The sequence below is a fragment of the Momordica charantia genome, assembly GCF_013281855.1.
Source record: "Momordica charantia cultivar OHB3-1 chromosome 1 unlocalized genomic scaffold, Mcharantia_2.0 BLBB01000001.1, whole genome shotgun sequence".
NCBI lineage: Eukaryota > Viridiplantae > Streptophyta > Magnoliopsida > Cucurbitales > Cucurbitaceae > Momordica > Momordica charantia.
The window spans coordinates 24,467,417-24,493,409 of record NW_028275157.1 but is presented as its reverse complement, the minus strand read 5'-3'; the positions used below and the strand labels follow the sequence as shown (position 1 = coordinate 24,493,409).

Here is a 25,993-nt window from a genome sequence, read left to right as displayed (position 1 = left end):
GCAATGCTATATTAAGGAATTCGGATTCCAAACCACCAATACTAATACCAAACCAAACCAACACAATTAATTTGTAATTTATAATAATAGGAATAGGAATAGGAATAGGAACATTGTTTTGTTTGTGGGTTGGGTTTATTAATTACATTATAACCAATAACAAATGTTGCTGTGCTATTAGGAGAATGTAACCATTGAGGAAAGCCGGAGTTTTGAGCCGTTGGGAGGGTGGGGCGTGGGTCCCTTTACTCTCCAATCACACACAAATAATGAGAGATATGGTTCAAACTAAAGAGGGAACAAATACGTTTAGATCACCACCCACGCATCCAACCTCTCCTCCTCTTTCTATCAATTCAAATTTAAATAATAATAAAACAGCTACCGATTTTCTAAATATTGTTCTAGATATCAATTTTTTAGGATTATTGTTAAATGACCAATTTTATCTTTTATCTTTTTTTTTTAATGTCCTTTCATCTATTTAGAAAAACAGTGAATACAATATCCTATTTCGTACGGGTACAAGCATAGTCTCAGAAGTTACAAAAAGAGTTTAAGGGGGGAAAAAAGAACAAAAGAGGCGTAGCATAGCAGTGGCCCAAAATTAACATGAAAATTTGGGAAATAGAATATCAGTGCAGACTGCAGGGGAATTTGACCGATTTGACCTAAAAATGTTTTAGGTTTGCTCAAATGACCCAAATTTAGATTTTTCACTTATATGACTCAATTCCTCTTTTGCTTACAAATCAAGGTCCGTGAAATGACGAAACTACCCCTGCTTTATATAAAAAACCTGATAATGTATAGCTCTAAAAAAACTCGAGATCGCATAGAACTCGACGGAGTTTTTAATATATTGCACCAACCTAGATTTTATTAGTCACCAACCTCTTGTACGATCATTAATGCAATTAATTTCATTCGAAATGGATTAGTTCTTTTTTGTACTTCTCTTCATCCGCAGAGAACAATTACTTTCAGTGTTTGAAACGTGCTTTCGTGTAAGATCCATTGTTTTTTTTAACCTCGGAAAGATCCATTGTTTGAAACGCGTCTTTCGTCATCTTCAAACGATCAGGTTAGTTTTTTTTGTTTTCAGAGTATAAGTTATATTTTCTAAGTGTAAAGACATCATTTTCCCTTCTTTTTAAGTTTAAAAACATTGTTTGCTGGTTTTTGATCCGTTGAGAGTAAGAGAACGAGTTGTATTTATAATGTAGTTTGGTTAATCTCGGGTGAGTTGCATAAGAAACTCGATGGAGATGTGTGAATCTCGAGGGAGTTGCGTAGAAACCCAGCCGAGTTTTGTAAATTGGTTATAACATATAGGACAAGAAACAAATAAGCAGATAATAGAAATATAACAATCTGGAAAATTTTCCCACGCATCTGGAGGGAGTTTATGCTCGAGTTTTAACAAGGTTTTAACAAATTTTCAAAATTTTCTCTCAAAATCCTGAGGGAGTTCGCGACCAGGATTTAACCAAGAGCTGGAACTCCCCAGAGTTTTAACAAAAAATGAACAGTTTTTCAATTTTTCTCTCCAAAATCCCAAGGGAGTTCGCGACCAGTATTTAACCAAGTGACTGAGCTTAAACTTGAAGACTCCCCAGAGTTTTAACCAAAAATGAACAATTTTCCAATTTTTCTCTCAAAATCCCGAGGGAGTTCGCGACCAGGATTTAACCAATTGAGTGAGCTTACACGAAGGAACTCCCTAGAGTTTTAACGAAAAAGGAACAATTTTTCAAATTTTATCACAAAATCCCGAGGGAGTTCGCGACCAAGATTTAACCAAGTCAACACTTAAACTTGAAGGAACTCCCCAGAGTTTTTGAGTTTAAACTGAAAAATTTTTCAATTTCTCTCTTTGAATCCCGAGGGAGTTCGTAACGAGGAAAATTTCCAGTGAGCTTCATACTTTAGAAAACACTCTTGAGTTCGAAGCCTTTGAAAAAAATCTCGTGTAAAAACTCCCTCGAGATGGATAGATAAAATTGAGGCTTTTTTCACCTTCAACCCTAATTTGAAAAACCCATATGAAATCATCCTAATTAAACCCTAATTTGAACTCCCCTGCATTAGATCATAGTTTGAAACTTCTAAATAGAACCCTAATCTGAAATCCCCCTACCTATGTTCTAAATGGAACCTAATTTCAGATCCCCTAGTTCGGAGTTTGCGAACGTACTTTTCTCGAAAAAATTTGAAGAACTTGATAGGGATTCATCAAAACTCCACTGGGATGCAACGAAAACCCAGATTCCTTCCCAGTTCAGAAAACCCATACACTTCTTTTATTTTTTCCACATTTAACAGAAAATATTTAGACACAGGACCTCAACAATCAACTTTAACAGAGAAACACAATCAAAATAAAATCGTTTGAAAACAGCTCTATTATCAATGACCAAAACTCGATGAAGAAAGTATAAAGACTACAAATATCCCAAATACTAACCTTTCAGTTTGTTTGAGATCACTTTCGATGAAGGAGGAAGACTGGACAGTACTCGTTCAACCAAAGAAGAGGAAATACGAGAAATAAGAAAGAGGGAAAAAGAGGAAAGAAGAAAGAAGAAGGGAAGAAGAAAGGGGAAATCGAAGACCAACGATTAGTAAAATTATGGGGAATTTTATAAAAACTCCGTCGAGTTTTGTGCGATCTCGGTCGAGTTTTTTAAGAATAGATGTGTTCATTTTTTTCATATACAACAGAGGCAATTTCGTCAAACCACCTTTCTCTTGAGTGGCAGAAAAAGAGAAATTGGGTCATATAAGTGCGACGATGATCGGAGCCCTTCTGGGCCTCGGCACTCAGATGTATTCTAATGCTCTCCGTAAACTCCCTTACATGCGCCGTACGTTCCTCTCATGAGAAAGCAAAACCCTAACCTTCTCCATTCCTGATTCAGTTTTCACACTTCTTCCTTTGTTTTTTTTAGTTCTGTCATTGATTCCATTTTGTAACTATGCAGATCCGTGGGAGCACGTCGTTGGAATGGGATTGGGAGCCGTCTTCGTCAATCAGCTCGTCAAATGGGACGCTAAGCTCCAGCAGGACCTTGACAAGATGCTCGACAAAGCCAAAGCAGCCAACGAGCGCCGCTACTTTGGTCACTTTCTTCTTCTATCATCTAATTACATTTCTGCTCCTTTTGAATCTCTCGCCCCTCTACATTATGATTTCTGTTCCAGCTCCCACCTTCATGCTCCTTTTGAATATATATATATATATATGCGAGCTTTGTGTTCCAGCTTTTTTTCTTGTATTCCTCACACACATACACACATTTTTTTATCAGAAATTAATATTTCATAAAGGACGAGAGCCAAGCCTCAAAGAAACCTAAGAAGGTCACAAAAGAATTCTTCTGATAGGATCACAAAAGCTGTAACTGTTTGGGGATATAATTTCTCCATGAAGGGGCAAAAAAAATTTACATTATGAAGAAAGTTGTCATGGACTTTTTCCTATCATTGAAGGTTCTATTGTTTCTTTATAACCAAAAATTCTAAAAAACAAATCTAATCAATTGTTATCATGGACTTTTTTCCTATCATTGAAGGTTATATTGTTTCTTTCTAACCAAAGATTCTAAAAATCAAATCTAATCAATTGTAGGGTTGTAGCCAAAGAGTTGTTTTGTCCTTTTCCAAAGGATTACCTAGCAATACATATTCTAAAAAGCCTTTGACACTCTTTGGGATGCCACTTGCCAATTGAAAGTCGAGAGGAGGGTCTCCAAAACCCTGTTTGCAAGGGGGTATTTGAGGAAACCAAGGTCTAGCTCTACACAGCCTTCTCTGCAAAGAATACAGTGGGAATAGGAAAGGTCCATGGTTAGGCTCCTTTGCACAAGCTTTTTAGTGCTAATGCTTTCATAATTGAGCTCCCAAAGGAAGAATTGTACCTTTCTTGGATGTCTACCATGCCGTATTTCTTTGTACAAGGTGGATGTTCGTGTAGTGGATGTGTCTTCTTGTCTCAACAAATCCAGGAACAGGGATATGATGGTGAAGAAGCCAGCTACATTGAAAGTCTACCAACCAACTACAGGGCTGCAAGTGAGATAAATTGTAGGGAGGACGCCAAGGGGGAACCTGTTCCTGAATTTCATTATCCAAAACCTATCTTCTAAAGCCGAGGTCTCAAGTCAGGGTGGAAGGGGTTCCAAGTTTCTTCCCATGTGCTTTTGGGTGGAGAAAAATTAAGGTTTAGGATACAAAGGGTGAACAGGGGCATCTCCAGTCCACCAGTGAAGCCAAAATCTGATGAAGCTTATATTAATCACATTGTCCCGAATTCTAGATAGAACAAATGGAGCCTCTCGTATATTGTTGTCATTAAAGTCTGTGGATAGTTTTTTTTCCAGACATTTTAAATCACATAAACTAACCTTACTATTATGATCGCATTTCATTTCACTACGGTGTCATTATGTTACACTAGGAACCTTATTGGATGTTTGCTTGATGCTTATTTATCAATATGGAAGATCATTCAACAACAAACCATTCTTTTTGGGCTCTTGTTGTGACGGTCACTTACTATCTTAGTGTTGCTGCTGTCAGCTGTTCAATTGTTGATCATTTTTATGTGGTCCGTGCTTAAAATTCGAAACTACATCTTGCTAACCTGAGAAGAAAATGCTTGAGTAGTAGGTTTGTTACAAGAAGTGCAAGTAGAAAGGTCTCGAAGGGGCTCTTTGGAGTTAGCTATATTATTAGTCTTGATGTGCAACAAAACCTCCTTTGTAATTCCTTTACTTTAGGAAGTTTCCTACAGGTACCAGAACTTTCAAGTTTGTGTTTGTACAGTCATTTTAAAAGGTTTATAATAGGTCCCTAAACTTCCTATTTTGTATCTAGTAAGTCCAATTCTATAATATTAGTTTAACAATACCTGTCTAAAATCAGTCCATCACATGTTAGTGTCATGGTCATATTTTTTCTAGCCTTTTGATACTCGTCTTTCTTCAACACCAGGGTTTTAACCTGGTTTTCTTATTTAATTATTTGCTGCTGAGGATACAATTATATCTGCCTTCTTTTTTCGCCTGTTCTATCTTTTTTAATTTGTTAATTTAATGAGCCCCTTCCTATTTATTTATGAGTTAAAATTTCCATCAATTGCAGATGACGACGACGATTGATTGGAAAACTCTCCCTTTGGATTGTGGCATTTTTATATTAAGTCATCTATAGTTTTTGTTTTTGTTTTTATTTATTTATTTATTTTTAATAGAAGTCACCCATGTTTTCAGAGAGTGAGGTTATATTGGGCCTCTTTGTCAAATATTGACACCTTGTTTTGAAATATTTGGACATTCCAAGTTTTTGTTGGCAGTTCCTTGTCTCTGTCTGCTGCGCAACAACTTAATAGGAAAGGCAAGTTCAGTTCGAGGTGTGTAATAATAAGGGATTGCGATATGTGCTGCTAGACGGCATTTCATACACGTCCAAGTTTGTGATTTGCTACCCGATGGGTTGACACTGGGGGCCGCCCTAGTTGTGGCAAATTTAAGCTTTAGGCTTATTTTTCCTCTGATGATAAGGTACGACCGAGAATTTTGTAAGTAGCAGAATGAGCCCTTCAAATCAATGGTTATGCGAACCAACGTTAATGTGAAAGTGGCATGACCAATGCTGCACTTGGAATTACAAATGAACCAAGTACTGGAACCACTTGGACTTCCATATAAAAATCATTTGACTTGGAATCCAAAGCCCATCACTTGGATTTGACCACCTTAATTAATTTTTGCATCACCTTTTCCATCTACACTTCATGCTTTATCTTTAACAAGTTAATTATGTTCGTTCATTTGCATCCACTCTGCTATTATTATTCCTCCTGCTTTCATAAAGTATAAAAAAAAAATGGAAAACTAGGGAAAAAAAGAGGTTGTTGGACTATTCAATGTAAATATACTTACAAGTTATATCTATCTATACAAGGATCTTTAAAAAACATTTTAGGATTATATTACCTTTTTTTATTTTACAAACGGTGGTAATTGACATATATTTCCAGATAAAATTGTAATTGACGAATTAATTACCTAACATTAAAATTCATAATGTTAAATAATAACAGTTACAAGTATGACTTGAGTTCATGTATATATATATTGAGTACTAACAAAATTAGCCGCCTTTGAAAAATAATTAAAACTCGAATTCTCACCCTTGCAATTATAATACTATATTCTAAAATAAAAATAATGCTCAGGATAAGTACATCAAAATTAAATTTATGAGAAGTAAAATATGTAAAATAAAATAAAATCATGAGAAGATATAAAAACCGATCTTAATTATTTTTTAAAAAAATATTTCTCCCAAAAATATTTAAAGCACCTGGCAATACACCAGCATGCTTAAGTGGTTGTTTGTGTGTGTGATTGAAATATAGAAATAGAATAGAGAGAGCACAAACATAGTGAGCAGTGGTGAAGGGTCACCACATGACATTAGAATTAGTATGTAATACATGAAAAAGCAATATCCGCGCGGTTTCCCATTTCCCTTGGATTGCTAAAGCAGTCAGTCCCACACGCGCATCTTGCATGCACTTTCTTTTTCATTTTTCCATCTCTCTCATCGTCAAAATGGCCTCATTAATCTTCTTCAGGCAAGGCATTATAAGAATGTTGTTATAGGTGGGATATGGATTGAGAGGCCGAGTTGGTTTGGAAACTGGAAAGAAAGGTATGCCCATGGCTGCTGCTCGCCGGCCTAGTGGCCTATTCCTCTTGTTGCTGCTTTTGGTTTTGGAGGTGAGTAGTAGTTTAAGTTTAGGAGAGGAAGCTCCGCGGCCATGTCATTGTCCACACATCGACATGGCCATGGAGCTTCCCACACCAACGCCAGCACTACCACACGGTTGCAGCTGCGGTTGCATTGGCACTAAAAGAAGCAGGAAATTAGGAAGAGCCACTAAGACGTTCCAGCTCCAGTTTGGGTCTCCAACTCCATTGGCGTTGGCATTGGCATGGCACCAACACAACTTCAATGCCCGCAAACATCAAGTCCCAAGCGGCCCCAATCCCATTTCGAATAGATAATCTATACCTTCACATGCTTTCTAATTCTTTTTTTTTCATCCACCTCTCATCTCTGTATCTATGCATGCCGCTGCATATCATTAATATATATAATATATATTACCACCAGTTGTGCTGTGCTGTGCTGTGCTGTGCATCCAATAACAATATATAGTATATACACTCCCCTACTTCAATCTCCACATTTTCACACTCAGCCCAATCATTGTTCTTTGATACGTCTCAGCGATCTACAGTTATTCAAACTCGGAGTTAATTAGTTCTCATAACTCCGCAAAACCATTTCATGAGCTAAAGTAATTAAATATAAGAATCTGAAATGCAATAATGACAAAGGAACCAAAACTAAACGCTCCAGCCATGACCATGGTTTTGCGTGTAAAGTCATCCAAAGCAACATTGAAGGGTCCCTTTCTCTCAACTTTTTCATTTACTAAAATACCCCCACTCCTCGGAGTTACAGTAATGCCACTCTGTCTCTTTCTTTTAAAAACCAAAACCCAATTCCCATTCTGTCCTCATCCTTGTGTTTGCTAATCCTCGGTTTTGTCTGAGCTTGCATCCATCCAACATCTTTTACTTTGTTTGCTTCTCCTCCTTTTTCAATGTTTTCGTGGAAGTGAAATTTTGGAACTGCTCTCCACATTTTCTAAAAGCCACATGGTATTTGACCCTACAAATGTCGGCTCACAGCAATTTTTCTATTGTCTTTAATGGTAGCAGCCACAAGTCATTCCCCTCCTAATTATAGATGATAACAATACCCTCTCTTCTCTCTCAATCTTTCTCAAGAAATCATTAAACATGAAGTTCAACACCATTCAAATTGATACTAATTCCCATAATTGCCTCAAACTTTGGGATGGGGGGGGGGGGGGGGGGGGGGGGGGGGGGGGTGTTTCAAGATATGGGTGTTTCTGCTACATCTGTAAAAGCGCAAAGATGATTGTAATGGAATTATATTCCATCACTTTCCATCATGACCAAAGCTTTCCATAAAGCATGTTCAAGTCAAACATGAAAATCTATCTTAATATTTGTCTCTTCGAATTTCTAAAAGAATTTCATTTAAACATCTCTCTCTAGCAGAAGATAAGCAAACCTTTGGTGGTTTGCCTCCGGCAATCCAAGCATCTTACAATCTTCACAGTTGTGTTATTTTACTTTAAAGAGCTTTTGTGACAGGAACACAGCCAATCCAAAATCTGCTCATCAGAAAATGTAGAGCGCCCCACTGTTTATAGCAAAAATGTAAAAGATTGCCCATTGAGAGAACACAAGCTGTCAAATCATCCACAAGGATAATCAGAAGTATTCTTATTTACTTTAATAAAAGCAGCCAAAGTATTGTTGAAGCTTTTTCTCGTCAATCTAAAAGTCGACACTTTGTTGTCCAAACCATTGTTCCACCTAAACCGGTCGGAAAAACAACCAAATATTACAATAAATGCTAAGTGTACCTGACTTGTACCCCAAGTGTTATGAAGCTTCCAGTTTAACATGGCCTCCATCAACCGTGTAAGTAAAAAAATTGACCAAGGGACACACATATGACCTTTCCAGATACCACAATATTTGAGTTTACTTAAAATGTTAGAATTATCTTCAAGCTTTTGTAGTGAATTCAAAATATCACCCTACATAAACAAGGTACTAAAATTGTAAATTTAACCAGCTTTGTAATTTGATATTGAATGACGTCCCTCTGTACTTCTCTACTATCTTGAATAATCTCAAATGGTATCCATGTTGAACCACTATATTGACTTACATTCACGACCCCCTCCCCAGATAGAATGTGTGTGAGTGAGAGAGACAAAAGAAAACAACGGAACAAGTTATCTTTCGAAGATTTACGTTATGATTAAGGATAATAAAACATTATGTATTTGCATTAGCATCTTATGACATGTATCTTGATGATCTTCCTGGCTGTTATTTTTTCAATAGAAAACAAGATGACATCTTGTATTTTGTTTGGCTGTTGTTTTTGGTTGTCTTTGGGACTCTTATATTTTTTGTTTTTGTCTTTATTATTCATTTCTTCACTACTATGGGAGTTTGTATCTTGTTAAAAAAAAAAAAAAAAAAAAAAAAAATAGACATCTTCCTGGCCAAAATAGACCCAACTATAGTTCATTGAACCTAAAAGTGCTGTTTTACATCAATAAATATCTGGTTTTTGTATTGAAATATCATAAAACAGAAATGTAACTATATATTTCTATGCATTTACAACCTAAGGAAACAGCTCGTAATATGGTTCTGCCGAAAGTTTTACAAAGAAGAAAAAGTAAATTAAAACTGATGACCTTACCCGCTGACTCTGAGTGACTTCATTCCTTAGCTGAAGCATATATACATAAAAGCAGAACCTATACTCCACTCAAAGGTTAAATTATCGCAATTCTAGAAAGCCAAACTAGATTGGCCAGAAATCCTCACACAATTTCATTCATGTCCTTGGCCAGCTCACATAATGAAGCCCTCCTTGTGACCCAAGCCATGCTCCCGAAATATGCTCTTCCCAGCCTCGGTATCCGTCTTGCCCTCTCAGAAATCCTGGGTGTAGTTTAATAGACAACAATATAGCAATAGAATTACACAAATAAAAAAAGAGCCGAAATAAACACTAGAGAACAGTTATTACTTTCAGCTCTTCGCCAGCATATGGTTGAGGGGACAGCATCAACAAACTTATCTTCAAATATCAATTTACCAGACTTGATATTCCACAGACGAAAGTAGCAGTCTTCTCCGCCTATAAGCAGAATATATTTTAGTGCAAACTCAAGTTTCCAAGAACTTTGAGATTTCTGAATAGGAGGAAAAAAAAAAAGCATGCACGGTTGCACTGAAATGATAATACCAGACACGACAAATGTCTCTGAGGGATCAACTCCAAGCTGTATACGAGTATGTGAATTTGCATGCCCATCATAGGTTTGTACAGCACCTCTCTGGATAAGGCGATGATCATAAAGTCTTACCTATAGAAACAGATGCGTAAATGAGAATTACACAAATGATGATAGGAAAAACAAATCCCCATTGCATTTTACCTATGCTGGGAACTTAGGAGGATAGATGAGCCGATTAGTAGGGAGGTTCTGCAACTGCAGGGAACTCCACATGAAGGAAGGCCACAAGGAATATTTTGTTAAGTATGGGACTGAGGGAATAGGGAATACAAGATTCCCAATAAAAAATCTCAATCTACTATGTTCTAAGCCTTTCTGATATCAATTTTGATGATCCAACCCTTCTTTTTACATCTTTTTCTTACCTTACCTCCACAGCTTTGTTAGTTAATGGAATCAGATCAATGATTTGGCCATCAATAAAGGTTGCCCGATTCTCAAGAACAGTTAGGCAGCACTCCATTTATCATCTGTTCAAAAACTTAGCTAGCACCTTCCCTATTCACAATGCCAATTGGTCAAAAGTCTCGATCTCTATCCCTTTTCCGAATCAAACAAATATAACTCTCCTTTAAACATATATTCAACTGTCCTTATTTAGAACATAAAATCATGGGAAAATGCCAACTGCTGCCCCACAGGGCCTCGGAAACTCAAGGACACCTATTCATCAGCAGCAATTTTGCCACTAGGCTCTGGGATCGGATCCTTATTGACTTTGGGTGGAAGACAGCACCACACAACCACCCCTCTACCTTCCTTGATTGTCTCTTGGCGGATCATCCCTTCAGAAAACATTCAGCAACCCTCTGGATACACCTTATTCGGGCCTTCCTTTGGAGTTCATGGTTAGAGAGGAACAATAGGGCCTTTAATGACAAGTCCCTCCCTTTCGATTCTTTTTTTTTAATAGAATTACTATTTTAGCTCTTGGTTGGTGCAAAAGTTTCTACACGTCCTACAATAGCTACTCACTAAATGACCTTATCGCAAATTGGGAGGCGTTTTTGTAATTGTCCATGACCCTTTTGTATATTTCATACCATCAATGAAAAATTTGTTTCATATCAAAAAAATGGAGAAATGCCAAAACGGCAAAAAATCAGGTTTGAAGAGTGTTCCCTAATTTTAAATGGATCACCTGAATATCTAAGCATGTTGCTTTGACTCCCCCGAGATCTTTAACAGCCTCCAAGATCCCTTCAAATCAAAAGACCTTTCCTAGGCTTGATTTTTATGTTCAGAAAAGCATTCCATATCAAGCCTCAGAGATTAAATCTTTGGCTAGGTAACTTCGAATACAAGCTCGCAAAAAGTAGGTCATAGTTTCAATTTCCATTTCCTCGTCTTCTAACAAACTTTTTCCATCTTCTAAAGTAATTTATGAAATGAGGTTCCTCCTTTTCCCTGCAGCCAACAAAGGATGAAAGAGAGGTATTTTGTAATCACCTTCCTTTAACCAAATAATTTTTGTTTTGTCCCTCCATCAAGACTTAAAATCACCATCTTCTCAGCTTTTTCCTCTCAACATCCTCTAGTACTATACGAGTATGATCTTAGATAAACTTCTATTTCTTGGAGACCCCAAAATTTTTTAATTTATCTAGTCACTCCTTGGAAACAAAGAATCACTGTTAGTACCAAATGGAAGATCTTTTGTTAACTTCCTTCTTGATCCGGGTTGAGATTGAGGATTCCATCCCCTTTCGTATTATTTTTAATTCATAATATGTGGAGTGAGACATGGGAGGCATGGTAGAAAGTGGGTTAATGGTAAGGGAAGAGAACTAAACCTCTCTAATTGTCTCATGGTTTATAATTTTCACTCCTCAAGTATTATCAATTGTCGTATTTCAGTTAAGAGCTCTATCAAAATGAAATCTTCATCGACGTTCTAACTAATCAATGACACAGCATTTAGTTGCACAAGCATGCGTCTTTTTACCACTTTTCACCATACAATTTAAAGAAAAGTGCATACTAACCGTTCCATCCATGGAGCTTGCCAAAAAGTATCGGTCGTCAAACTGAAGCGAAGCCAAGCTAGTGAATATTTGTTTGGGGAGGGAGGGGAAAACTGTTAAAAAAATTTAAATTATACAAAGAAACCGTCAGACTTCTATAATTTGAAATAGAGACTTACCTGGATATGGATGAAGGCATTTTGACGGTACAAGAAGGGAAAATGTTCCCCGTGAGCTGCATGCCAAAGTACTCAAAACGTCATCTACAGTTTTTATGGCCTAAAACAGTACACCTTCAAGAAGATTGCAAAGTTCATGTGTGCAAGGACTTAATAAAGAGAAACGTAAAATTTGAGGAAGGGGTAGCAACCTAACATCAACAATTCACAGAATCTAAGAGAGTTTCCTACTAAGATCCACGCTAGACAGAAAACTGCTAGAATATATCAAGGAATTAAATAGACTTTCAGCATGTAGAACTTTTAAACAACCTCAAACTGTTGCCTAAAGTCCTGTTCAAAAGTTTCTATATCTTATTCATGGTTTTAGTTGTAAAGAAACTCAACAGTTGAGAGCATTCACTATTCCAAGATTCTTCTGAGAAACTTCCTTAAGACATTTTGTAGTATTTAGTACTGGCAATATATATTATATCCAATATCTTTTTATTTTAAACCTGCAAGTGTGTGGGAAAACTTTCGTGCACCTCCACTAATCTCATGGGCTAAATATCTAATCCTACGACGTGAAGTTGGAAATCCATATTTGATATCTTAGTTAGATGGTTGCGATAAATTAAATTGTACAATTAAACCTACAATTTAAAGACACCAGGATTTACAGTCCTTTTAACCACTGGATCAACGCCAACCTATTGTAGTTAAAAGTTTCAATATCTTGAAACCAAACCTCGTAAATTTATTATCTTTTTCTACATGAAACAAACATTGAATATTTAGATAAGAAAGAAGAACAATTTGATTTACCAGAAAAATTTCTAGACCAGAGTAATGCTATTACCTTAAACCACTGCTGAGAAGATGTTCTGGAGTTTCTACCTACAGGCGAGTAAGGAATTCGATGCCTTAAAAGTCTTTTGACTACTTCCTGTCTTTCACGAGTATCAACTGTCACAATCATGCCATTTCTAAGTCCACACAGAACAACAGTTTCCTGCTACAAGTTGTCAGATAAATTAATACAAAATACAATTCAACATCGGAAAAACAATTCAACATCAGAGTTCATACAAGAAAAAGGTAGAGTATTAGTTCCCAGAATTTTGATTGTAAAGGTGTTTCTAAGTCCTAATGGAACCAAAAAGAAAAAGAAAAAGAATAAAAAGAATATTTGTTCTTTAACGTGGACACTTGGAAAAACTTCTGCATAAATGCCTGACTTTCTGCGAGTCTCAGAATGTAACCTCATAAAAACTAGTGCAATTTATGGAGCTTGTTACAAGTCAATAACAATGAATGTGACAAACATGCCAAAGGAAAAAAGTAAAAGCTCATGAAAATCGCCACTGAACCCAAAACTTTTGTTGCCAACGGAGATTCATTAAAGGCTTTGGGGTAGGTGGACAGCAGGTAGAGATCTCCCATTTTCAGTACGCAGATGATACTATTATTTTTTGTCCTAATGAATCAGGTTTGCTAGAGAATTGGTGGACGACGCTGGATATCCTTTTACAGGCTACGGGGCGTTCCTTGAATTTGGGAAAAACAGCTTTGATTGGGATCAATGTGGAAGAAGATGTGCAGAATTCGGCTGATACTTTGGGTTGCAAAGTCGAAAGGCTACCTTTCTCCTATTTGAGTATCCCTCTGGGGGGAAATTATAGAAAGAAAGCCTTCTAGGACCCGTTGATTGATAGAGTTCGAAAGAAAATAGACAAGTGGAAACACCTCAACCTCCCTAAAGGGGGCCGGCTAACTCTCGCCCAATCCGTGCTTAATAGTCTCCCTTTATATTTTTTCTCCATTCTTAAAGCTCCAACGGGAGTGATCAATAAGATTGAAAAGCTAGCAAGGAATTTTTTCTGGAACGGAAGCTGTATGAAAGGCTCTTGCAACCATTTGGTGAGTTGGGAGAAAACTGCCCTTCCTCTACATTTGGGAGGGCTAGGCATAGGGGCTTTGAAACAAAAAAGTAACAGTATGCTCCTGAAGTGGTTGTGGAGGTTTACTCAAGAGAACGAAGCCCTGTGGCGTAAGATAATCGTTAGCATTTACGGGGAGGATTCTCTCAGATGGTCCTCTCTCCCACCAAAAGGCAGATCTAAAGGGCGGCCATGGTTTGACATTTTCAAAAACAGCAGTTTCTTCTCCAAATTTCTCAGCTTTAAGGTGCAAAGAGGAAGTCACATAAAATTCTGGTCAGACCATTGGATAGGGGACAGCCCTCTTCAAATTACTTTCCCCCTTTTGTTCAACCTCTCCATGAAGAAAACGGCCACAGTTGCATAATGTTGGAATAGTACTGAAAACGATTGGGACTTGGGCTTTCGAAGAGGGCTGTATGACTGGGAAGTGGAAAGCTGGATGGATTTTATTCATTGTATTGATGCGGTGCGGTTAGGTGAAGGGGAAGATCGAGTAGGGTGGTCTCTTGGAAAAGGAGGGATTTTCTCTACAAAATCTGCCCTTTTGAAGGCAGTAGACTGTAGGCCCTCTTTGAGATCTTCTTTAATTTTAGCTATTTGGAAGTTTTCTGCCCCGAAGAAGGTTAAGGTGTTCCTTTGGTCTGTAGCACATAGAAGCCTGAACACCCACGAAAATCTTCAAAAGAAGTGCAGAAGGTGAATGTTGTATCCCTCGGTGTGCAGCCTTGGTCTGAATAGTAGTGAAAATTTAGATCATCTTTTCCTTCACTGTCAGTTTGCCAAAAAAGGGTGGTTTTTCCTCCTTGACATTTTTGGGCTATCTCTCTGTCTCCCTAATCAAATAGATAACTCTCTTTGAAGCTCTCCACGGGTGGAACCTTCCGAAGAAGACGAAATTCTTATAGAATTGTGCCTCGAGATCTCTAATGTGGCATCTTTGGTTGGAAAGGAATTCTCGTGTTTTTGAAGATAGGTCCTCTACTTTTGACATTTTTTGTGGGAATGTACAGTACACCACCTCCTGGTGGTGCATCAATTATAGGAAATTCTTTTGTAACTACAACCTTTCCATGGTCATTAACAATTGGAAAGAGATTGTCTAGTTTCTTGAGTGGGGTTCTCTCTACCCCAACCCTTAGGCGGTTACCTTTTGTTTTTTTGAAATGAAGAATGTCTCTTATCTAAAAAAAGTGGCGATTTAATAGAAACCATAAAACATGATCCCACCAACCTATTTTGTAGAACTCTTAAAATATAAAACTATAAAGGAGGTATTCTTGGTAACAGAATGAATCTAGTAAACAACTTAGGAGCAATCCAACTAAGATATGGAACATGCAACTTTAATGAGATTACCAGGTCATCAAACAACTTTACTCAACAAACAGCTTTGTAATTGATTCAACAATTATGTTACTTGTTTGCCTCTTCTCCGTACTGACACTAGTATAACCTTGGTCATGTTTAAAGTGATTTTCTTCTTTTATGATCCTTTACTGTCCAGTGGTTGCTTTCCTGGTTTTAAATGTGCATTCAACTCTAATATTGTTTCACCAATGAATTATCTGCTTCCTTACCAGAAAGAGCAATAACTTCTCAGATTAGTACTATCGCAATAAGAATTTCCATGACTACAAAGAACTTTACACACGAGAAAATTTGCAAATTTTGAGAAATGGGAACACGATCCTAGTAGTATCTGCCAAACTAGAAGTAAGACTTCCACTATAAGCCAAACTAAGCTAATGGTTCTCTCCAGCCATCCTAAGGTGCTGCTAAATGGAGGAATCTTATCAACATCAATGAATGAAAAAACACATATCGAACACTCAAATCGGAAAAACGGTTTCAATAAACTATTTAATGATTTAAATCAAATTAGTCAGGAAGTTACTTTTTCTTAGTTATTTGAATTGATTATGTTATCTTAGTATTGGGAGGGCTATATTGTTACAGTCGTTAATAGTTAGGCTTATATCTTGTATTCTTAAAGGTTGTTGTAATTATGCATTTTCCAGTTTTGAGGCTTTATCAACATGGTATAGCTTGTAATTTTTCATATATTAACGAAAAGTTCACATTTTTTTGTTAAAAAAAATTATGTAGAAAAAAAATAACGAAAAATATGAGAGATTTTATCAATCTAGGACTTGAAGCTGAAAATATCTATCTTGACAATCAAAGCTAATAAAGTAGTGGAGAACTGTCGGGGCAGATGGCTAGTTCATGCTTGAAAATATCTATTTTCCTCTTGCGTATGGTCCAGGGTACTGAATCTTTTTGGTATTCAATGATGCTTTTCCAGTAGAACAGATATTGCCTAATTCAGCTTCTAAGAGGGATTTCATTTAAAGGACAAGCTAGAATTTTATGCACTGTGGAGGGTTTGGTACGTGAGAAACCAGAGGGTCTTCAAAGAGATAGCTTCTAGTATTGAGGATTTCTGGGACCGTCAAGTGAGAGCTTGATATCCATTTGAAGTTCTCATTCCATTCCATTTTGTAACTATGATCTTGTACATATCTTGACCAATTGGCTTCCTTTCTGTGACCCTTTGGTCTTGTTGGGATATCTCTTCTTCCCTTCTTTTTTTCCTATGCTCCTTATTTTCAATATATTTATCAGTTTCTTATAAAAAAAATTAAAAATTAAAAACTTTTGAGGCAGATGGCTGAATCAAGCTACATAATCCCACAGCACAAATTGTACTTGAGCCTTAAGCATTAAGGTCATACTGTCATAGGAAACAGATTGGCTAATCTAGGTTCTGGGAAAATTATATACACCCATGCTGCAAAAAAGACACAAAAACATTTCACATATTTACAAGAGTTATGCAGTAATAAGAAGTTACTCAAGTGAACTATATACATTCACACACCAAAACAAAGTGAATTACCGAATGAATGAGTTGTAGCGCAAAAACGTCACTTTTACCATGTAAGATCCATGATATCCTGCCAGTTCCCATATCAACTGAAGCAGCTCCCATGCTGGTTCCTGCAGAAACCAAAATAGATACATGATGTTAATCACCTCAACACTTATCAGAACATGGACCAGAGCGTAGAAGGATACAGAAAAAGAATCCCACAACATATTCCTCTCATATATCTCCTTAATCATCAAGTTCATGGATCCACAATTCCATATTAAAGTTATGAATTATAATTGAGAACTACAAGCACCACATTGACAAAATCTAGTTCCAAATTCAGTTTTTTTTTTTTTTTTTTGGAACTAGAGACGAACTTTTCATTGATAAATAAAAACGAACAAAAATTGTTCAATGATACAAACTAGTGAAAGAAAAAAGAATACAAGAATACAAGAATAATCTAAAGCCAATGAAACAAACAGTTTAAGAGGGGAAAATGAAAGCTCCCCAATTGGCATTGATGAGAGACGGAGAGTAGCTTCCAAAAAGATCCGAAAGAGAACACCAATGAGAAGTTTGAAACTTGGCAATGCTGAACCGCTCAGGGGTTGAAAGTCTTTTACCCTAAAATAGCTTTTGAGGCATTCAACCATAGAAGATCAGCCTTAGGATTAAAAACTGGACCACAGAACAGCTGCAACGAAATGTCTTTGACCTCAAAGCAAAAACCCAACTCAAATTGAACTCCTCTAATGTTTTTGATTGGAGTTCTTTTCTTTAAGGGGCTCCTTCTCTCAATGCTGTTTTTTTTTTGTAGCCCCTTTTGTTCTTGTATCTCTTCTTATTTTTCTCAATGAAAGTGTCATTTCTTATTAAAAAATAATAATAATAAAGACACAAACAAACAAAACTTAGTACAGTGAATGAAAGGAAGCTTAAACATTATAAAAAAAAAACCTCCCTGTTAGAACAAATCATGCTAGGAGAATCATTTTCAAAGAGATCAGAGAGAGCACATCATTGCGAGGCTTTGCACTTAGCTATACTAAAGCGTTCGAAAGTTGAGCGGCTTTTTCCTTCGAAAGTCCTTTGATTATGCTCAAACCATAACTCGGAAATAAGCGCTTTAAAACCATTTACCCAAAGAAAACTTGCTTTAGATGAAAAGAAAGGACCAAATAGCAGCTGAAAAGTTGATGAGATACTGACCTGTCCTTTAGCCAAGCTAAATTGAACATATGAAAGAAGAGATCCTAACAAATTGATGCATAAGGACAAAAGAGAAACAAATGCACTTGGTCTTCGCAATTGGCACCACACAAAACACATATAGAAGGATGGAGGAGCATGTTACGCAGGTTCTTTTGGAGAGTTTCGGTAGTATTTACTTTCCCATTAAGGAGAATCTATGATAGAACACTCACCCTTTTTGGGCTGCACGAATTCCACAATCTTGAAACAAAATCCTTTGGCAGATATGAAGAACCAACTCTAGGCTTACAAAGGGAGCTAATCGAAAAGGATTCTGAAGAGTTTAAACGCCATTTCAATTTATCCTCATCATCACAAAGCTGAATCGGATTTAAACATAACAGCAAAGATAAATATTCTTCCAATTCTTCATCCTTTAGCATCCTCCTAACTTCAATTCTCTAAGAAGAAGAATGTGAGCCCCAAGCATCATGGACTAATATAGAAGGAAATCTAATACCAAAGAAGTCATTGACCAGAATCGAAGATGGGGAAATCTAATTTCAAGCCAATTCTTTTTAAATGTTCAAACCAAATAGAGCAAAACTCCACACGTAGAAATAAAAGACCAGTAAACACATGCAACTTTATAATGTAGAAACACTACTTACGGATTAAAACATTTACAAAGAGAACAAGCAAGTATCAGATATAAGCAATGTTTCATATAATGAAACTGTCGAACCTCATACCAAAAAATATGGGAAGCAAGAACAGGAGAGTTTCTCAGATATGAGAGTATGGCACATTATACTAAGGCTCCAACATGATAACATGATAATAAGAATCCAGTGAACACAAGAAACATACCAATCACAGCTCTACCTCCACTAGATCCACAATCAGCTGTCCAGATGGAACAATTGAAAGAAGCAACCTCGTGTATCCTTCGTCTAATGAGAGGAATACTTCGATTAAAATCCAATGGTTCAACGAGATTTAGAATATAAACTGATCCACCAGATGTGTCAGACCCCAATGTACTTATTCTAATTCCTCAAGTCAAGGCATTGGAAGAGAAAATACACATATTTACCCCCCCCCCCCCCCCCCCCCCCCCCCCGGAAGGGACCATGGGAAACAGAATAATGGAAAAAAATTCTAGAAAATTAAAGGATACAATGCATGTTGAATATCAGAAACGTCATCATGCACCAAAGGAAAGCGCTTCTTAAACAATTTTATAGAAGATATGTTTGATGACATTTGCAATGAAGCACCCGAAAGTTGCCAAATATCTCTGGGAACTTTTTCAAACACTTGGTTTTCTCCATTCGATGGCCAAACAATTTCTGGACTACAATTTACTCCACGCCCAATATGTTGATCACCCTCTCCAACTCCAAAAAAACTGCAAGAGTGAGAAATTCAAAGTATCAACTGGTAATGCACCACCATTTTTATTTTATTTATTTTTTTTTTGTGATAAGAAACAAAATTTTCACTGTCAAAATAGGGAGTACAAAAAGGGAAGATGAGGTATCACATACACCAAAGGGATTACAAAAAATACTCTCAATTGAGGAAGCTTCATGCATTGTTAATGCACTAATAATTAATCAATAAAACATAAAGGTCCACAAAGGAACAGGTTCAGGATCAAATTTTATAAAAAGAAACCAAAATATTCATGTTGGTAGAAATATATAAAATGCAAGAATTAATTTAGCATAATGGTAACCATGGTGTACACAGTTACTTGCTCTACCATTTTATGTAATTACTGTAGTTTATTGCTATAGCATTGGGAAGGGCAATTGCTACAGCATCAAGGCTTGCTAGGTTATAGTAATAATAAGATTTTACAATCATTTTTTATGTTTTATTTAGTAACCACGACGGTAATTAAGATAAGGCGGCCCCTATGAAAGCCTTAAAGAGGCCCCTACCCCTTTAATATAATAAAAAGGATCAGATTTTCCTCTTAACTTCTCTATACCATTTTCCATGCCTCACATGATCCCAGCCACATTTTTAATAACAGAGTGACATTACCTAATCACATTCTCATTCCAAACTCCTGAGAAATAAGAATGACCTTGTCAGGTGAAATGCATTTATAATGGACAAAGTGATCAAAGAATCCATATCAATCGCTATGGAAAACCTCCTAAGACAACAAAACAGAACTCCAAAAATTTGTCGTTGGCATCATGCCCACCTACCCTGGGGTTTGTCTTTAAGGCTAGTAGAGAAGAAATACCCTCAAGGAACCACCTTGGCAGAAGAGCTAGACAAGCTACCTAATTCTGTGACTTCTAAAACAATTTCAGTAACTGCACTTCTCAGCTCCTTAAGAAGAAAAGAGTCTGCCCATACTTACCTTAGCAGACCCACAGCTCAACAACAAAAGAACAGTACCTTCCACCTGCTCGACATTTATTTTTTTTTTGAACAAAGATACAACTTCTCATTGAAACCACCTGCTCAACATTTAACCATTAATAAGATTCAAAAACCCTCCCACCTTTTCCAATTTTCCCTCGCATGAACAGTAACTCCCCTTCTAGTCCTGAGACAGTCAATCTGAACAAGAAAAAGGCCTCTTTTGGTGAGAGCTTCTCAACCCACACTAGTAACCATCAGTATTGAACTCTCAGAAATTTTCTTTTATGAATAAAGAGTTCACTGCAAAATTCATGGCGATGCATAATTTCAAATCTAGAATTCGCATAACAAAACAGCAAATATAGAGACCAATTCCACGCGAAAAGTATCAGCAAACAGCAAATATCTAGAAATCAAGCCCATGCCGTTTCATGCCTGCCTCTAGAAATATCTTGCAGCTAAGTAGGTCTTTAAGTCTGAAACTGCCTCGTTTTTTGTGGCAGACTTGCTTTCTAGCCATTTTATGGGGTATTTGGTTGGAGAGAAATCATAGATTGTTTAGGGGGTGGAAAAGTCTGTGGACCCGCTAGATTTAATACTTCGTTATAGGGCTCGATTTCTAAGCCCTTTTGTAATTATTCGCTAGATCATATTCTTTTGGATTGGAGTCCTTTTCTTTAGGGGATTTCCTCTTTCAGGGCTGTTTTTTTTTATGCCATTTTTGTAGGCCCTCTTGTGGCTCGTGTATTTTTTCACTATTCTCAACGAAAGTGTGGTTTCCTATCAAAAAAAAAAAAGTCTCAAACTGCCTCAATGGACTCTAGCAGAGATGTGTCTACTCCTGTGGGAGTGCACTCTTTTCCTCCTTCTCCACCTCAAAAATTTCTCCTCATCCCTTCCTTTTTTTCTTCTGAATTTGCTTGGATAAATATTTTTCATCAATCGCCTCAAAGGAACACCATAGACCTTGAGTGGTCCAGTGACTAAAAGCAACCCAGATGGAAGCAGCTTCAAGAACGCAACTCCCTTCCCCTTAAACCTTCCAGTGAGTATGATTAGCACAGTTCCAGAAGTAACGCTAGACCTGACCTTGGCTTGCTTAGGTTTGCGCTTGTTAACTGTTAACAAGTGGTTTCTTAACGTCACCTGCAGGGTGAAATTCAGGCAGCTTCACTGCTGGAGCAGCCTTAGGCTTGGGACTGTGGTGAGGGAAGGCACCTCTATCCTTGGCCTTGATGGCCCAGAGACTCACTTATGCTACATCTTTGACATCAAATATTTTCCAACACCTAGAATGAGATTGTGGTTCCTTCTAACCCTAGCCGTCTTCTGCTTCTTGGGAGCCATTGATTGACCTCTAAGAACTTGAACTTGGAACTGTCATTGCTTCTCCTCGGCCTTGAACTCTATGAAAATTTTGAAGTTCAATTGGGGCAAAATGAAACTAGCACTCACAGAGCCATTTCAAGGAGATCTAATCAAGTGAAAAAGGGATGAATTTGTCGCTGCCACATCTACTCTACTATCAACCACTTTTTTATATTTTTGCCATTACACAGAGAACAATACTCAGTGTAAACCAAGCCTCCAACATGGATTAGAAGCAACCTCTATTGAAGAATAAGAATAGATAAGAGATGGCAATGGAGGGAGGCAAAATACTGAAGGGAGGGGGAGAGAGAGAGGGAAAGAGGTAGCCCATTCTTGTCCATTTTAAATATACTTCTACACCGTGCTTGTGTGTGGGGTGTGCTAGGAGACATTGGGATTGAAGATCTCACTTACCACACCTTATGGCTATTGGTCATGACTATTACCAAAAAGCTTCAGTGAAGATGAATATTTACATGGAGGAGTGTGCATATTTATGTTGTGTCTTGTGTGTTCTTTTGTCGTGCAACCCAGTGGGTTATGTGCAACCTTGAATGTTAAATCATAGATGCCTTAAAAGATACTATTTTACACATAACTTGTTCAAAGCTACCCAAATGTTCAGTATATAACAAACAATGAAAATATGTATTCCCATGCATTTAATCAAGATCTAATTTTAAATTTACAGGTTAAACTCTCTAGCATTGTCCGAGCATAAATACATTCAGACAGTATAGCAACTCCATATATACCTCAAGGAGCCATTTCTATTGCCTGTTAAAAGAACAGAAGATTCCATTTGACCCTCCGAGGTATGCACATTAATAGGTATTTCTTGCAAAGCACTATCACCTATTCTATCTGTCCCGTGGTATTTCCAAACCTGCATAGAGAAATAAGAGCACAATTAGCACCAAAGGAGCTAATATTCTGTCCAACTTGTTAGAATAAAGAAACAGAAAAATCTTCTGCTAAGGAGGATAGGCACAAAATTAAATAAATAAATAAAGAGAACCTTTCTGAAGGATAATGGTTTGGTAAAACAATTAAAAATAACATGATAATTGATTAAAAGAGTTTTGCAACTTCTCAGGGGTCTCAATTGGAACAAAACAATTAATTATTATGTTACAAAAGCCACCTAACGAGATTTAGTTATCTACCATAGCCCAAGGTTCCCAGTTTATCCAAAAGGAAACTAGAATAAAAATGATGTTAAAAGACAACAGCTTCCTCATAACACTTTGACTACCATTCTTTCTTATATGGCTTCCACCACAAACATCAATAAAATAATTCAACTAATATATAAAGGCCATATTCAACATTTCGTTTTAAAATGAAATTAGAACAAGTGCTTCAAAGTTTCAGATTGTATTTGATAAAGAACGTACCACTGGTTTGGATGCCTGTAAGTTTTGGAATTTTTCCTTGAAGTTGCACTTTCCTTTAACATCACCATATAACTCCCTGTCTTGAATCAACTTCACTGTTCTTAAGTCAGCCTTCGAACATGAATAGACTCTCTGTAAGGAAAAAGGCTTTTCAAGTATCAATATCAAGTATACGGGTGCCCCTGTGTATAGGAGAGCAAAGCTCCGACTCCCAGTTATCAAAAAAAATAATATTATATATATATATCAAGTATGATATAATAATTTCTAAAGTGAGGACAAAACTGTTACGTGACTAGCACACCACAGACTATACCTGAATTGTCAGCTTACCAACTATGAAAGTGCAACATTCCTCAGAGCATATATCCTAAGGAAGTGAAAACAATAAGAAGGGGAAAATTTTCCTCTTTTGCCCTTACTTCAATATTTATCTAATTTTACTACCTAATAAATGCTTTAACTATTTTAATTTATCAATAATTATATATTTTAAATTTAATTTATTAATTCTTATGAACACAATAAATTTTAAATGTTCACTTTTAAATTTGTGAAATTAATTTTAATTGAAATTTGATAATGAGCTTAATTGTTTTCATAATAATATTATTTAAAATTTAAAATATATTTATAGCCTTTCATATGGCTTCTTTAATTATTCAATTTTTTGTTTGTAATACTATACTTTTTTTTCTTATATGGAAGGATAATTTCAGTAAACATTATTGTACTTCGATTTAAAAATTAATTAATTATTCATACAATTTTAAAACCATGTTTGCTTTTCATTTTTTATATCAGATTGAGTAATTTTTAAACCTTACTGTTAATGATTATTTTCAAACTTTAAGCAACACGGCACGTGAGTGTTAATTGGTTGGGTGAAAGAAAATATTTCTTCTTCCAACTTAATTGGTTTAGCTAATTCTTTTGTCAATAGTATACAACACTTGGCTTCTTGGTGGAGTGCAAACTACAAAGATTTATTCAGAGGGAAAAGATAGAAGGCTTTCAAGGTGCAAAAGTTAAATTGGTATGTGTTAGTTTTGAAAAATTTTATTGACATAAAAGAAACACACAAAAAAAAAAAAAAAAAAGTGAGATAGTGAGCTTTTATTCAAAGGAGAGGATGTTGGTAAATCAGATAGGCAATAAACGCTAGATAATGAGCTTTAGAAATATTGATTTTAGAGCCCGAGGCTGCCTCCAAAAGCTTGACAGTTTTGATCATACAAATGGCCTTGCACTCATCGCCTAAAAATAAGACGGGCAGTATTAATATGATATTGACCTACAGAAAAGCCCCAAGTAGTGTCAATCTGACAATATTTACTCTCCCTATAAATCTACTAGGCCATCTCCATCCGTTGCCAATATGAAAAGGAATATGAATAATGTGTTGCCTTTCCCGCTACCTCTAGCTCCAAATTTGCCTCCCCGTTCCCATTAGTAATAACTAAAAAGTTTGAAGAAATGATGCAATCCCAGATCCAGGTCCCCATTACTCATTGAAGCCTTGCCTTTTAAAGCTTGATTGGTTTAACATTATTTGAACAATGAGGTGTTGGAAGAAATGAATCATTTCTTCGGAGAATCTGAAAAAATGTCACTGAATAGGGTTTAGGTTATAGAACTTCTAAAATATTTGAGTCAAGTGGCACAAGCACTCTACTTCAAGCCTGAAGTTTCTATTTCTAGGAGTGATTTTTCAGAGGTCCAAGAGCGTGACGCTATCAGTTGTCTTTCTTTCATTATTCTGGATCTATCCCCTCATTTTCCTCTATCCTATTCGCTATTTCATCCATGAGATTACTCTATAATAGTTCTGAAAAATGTCTACCTATGGAACCAGCAACCTGGTTTAGGACACGAACTGTTGTCCTCCGTCACCCAGAAACTCAATACATCGTTGATATCAATTAACGACCGGTGGCAATCCATAGAAGATGGAGCCGACTTCTATTAAGACATCTCAGGACATGGCATGATCGTTTCGAGCTTCCTCCTTATTGAAATCAGTAACTACAATGTAGGTAATACCTCTAATCGGATTTAAGTCGGCACTACGAAACCTATTCCACGACTAAGAAACCGCATGGTGCGATAAGGGAGGTCAGATACCGTCTTTTGCATAAATGACATTTACCCCTCAAATAAAACAACGAAGTATGGAGATTTTGTTAAAAAGCATTAATCCTAAGCTGAGAAAGTGAAACGTTGACAAATACTCACCGGGGTGGACTTTGAAATTCGTTTATGATCATGGGCTGAAGAGGAGGAGGAGGAAGTGCGAGAAGCGCCAGGTATTGGGCCTTTGAGAGGGAAATACCTGTTCTTCTGGGCGTCATAGTAGTAGCCAGGGAGATCTGCGATGGAAGTGAAGTATTATAAGCAGAAATTGGCATTGGTGATGGAGTGGAATGAATGAGACAGAATCTGAGCGGGATATAACCTGGTGGCATGATTCTTCAGAAACTGGTGGTGGCGTAATCAGCGTTGCGAATGTACGGCATACAGTGGAAGTGTTTTGGGGCGGTGGAGCCTGGAGATGGTTCAGAGGGGCAGGGTACCTGAACTGCCGATGCCGACTACCGAGCACACCGCCGGTCCAAGTTCACATTCACAACGCAAGCGACTGCGCTCGATCCTTCCTCCCAATAAACCGCCGGTCCAGCTTCGATCAATTTATTTTAGGAATGC

At 36.9% G+C, this 25,993-nt stretch overlaps 2 protein-coding genes and 1 pseudogene across 8 annotated transcripts; 1 reads left to right on the top strand and 2 right to left on the bottom strand.

Annotated features, from left to right (window-relative positions):
* Positions 1-2,578: 2,578 nt before the first annotated feature.
* Positions 2,579-5,465, top strand: LOC111015853 (uncharacterized). The gene is made up of 3 exons (XM_022291025.2): positions 2,579-2,867; positions 2,985-3,122; positions 5,146-5,465. The coding sequence occupies exons 1-3, from the start codon at positions 2,795-2,797 to the stop codon at positions 5,160-5,162; spliced, it is 228 nt and encodes a 75-aa protein (XP_022146717.2). The 5' UTR covers positions 2,579-2,794; the 3' UTR covers positions 5,163-5,465.
* Positions 5,466-6,305: 840 nt separating this feature from the next.
* On the bottom strand, positions 6,306-25,993 carry LOC111015736 (Transducin/WD40 repeat-like superfamily protein). Of its 7 annotated transcripts, none has more exons than XR_015789040.1 (15): positions 25,746-25,993; positions 25,526-25,659; positions 23,291-23,422; positions 22,649-22,779; positions 19,315-19,545; positions 19,005-19,183; positions 16,965-17,065; positions 12,982-13,137; positions 12,141-12,196; positions 11,983-12,040; positions 9,946-10,066; positions 9,727-9,837; positions 9,394-9,638; positions 8,179-8,357; positions 6,306-7,306 (listed from the first exon to the last, which is right to left on the bottom strand). XR_015789040.1 is itself a non-coding variant. In XM_022290850.2 (13 exons), exons 1-13 carry the CDS (start codon positions 25,753-25,755, stop codon positions 9,532-9,534), a joined length of 1,527 nt encoding a protein of 508 aa, XP_022146542.1. In that variant the 5' UTR covers positions 25,756-25,993; the 3' UTR covers positions 9,197-9,531. The 7 variants fall into 7 exon arrangements, 2 of the variants coding, with proteins under 2 accessions (XP_022146542.1, XP_022146543.1); XR_015789041.1 differs by having other exon boundaries at positions 8,179-8,281; XR_015789036.1 differs by lacking the exon at positions 6,306-7,306 and having other exon boundaries at positions 8,008-8,357.
* On the bottom strand, positions 20,929-21,869 carry LOC111015738 (large ribosomal subunit protein eL6-like; annotated as a pseudogene).

Excerpts from the sequence above, each read along its gene's own strand:
- LOC111015853 (XM_022291025.2), top strand. The coding sequence starts at position 2,795 with ATGATCGGAGCCCTTCTGGGCCTCGGCACTCAGATGTATTCTAATGCT. Across the intron at positions 2,868-2,984 it reads TAAACTCCCTTACATGCGCC|ATCCGTGGGAGCACGTCGTT; the intron begins GTACGTTCCTCT and ends GTAACTATGCAG.
- LOC111015736 (XM_022290850.2), bottom strand. Across the intron at positions 17,066-19,004 it reads TGGAGGTAGAGCTGTGATTG|GAACCAGCATGGGAGCTGCT; the intron begins GTATGTTTCTTG and ends TGGTTTCTGCAG. Across the intron at positions 9,838-9,945 it reads AGAGACATTTGTCGTGTCTG|GCGGAGAAGACTGCTACTTT; the intron begins GTATTATCATTT and ends TTCTGCTTATAG.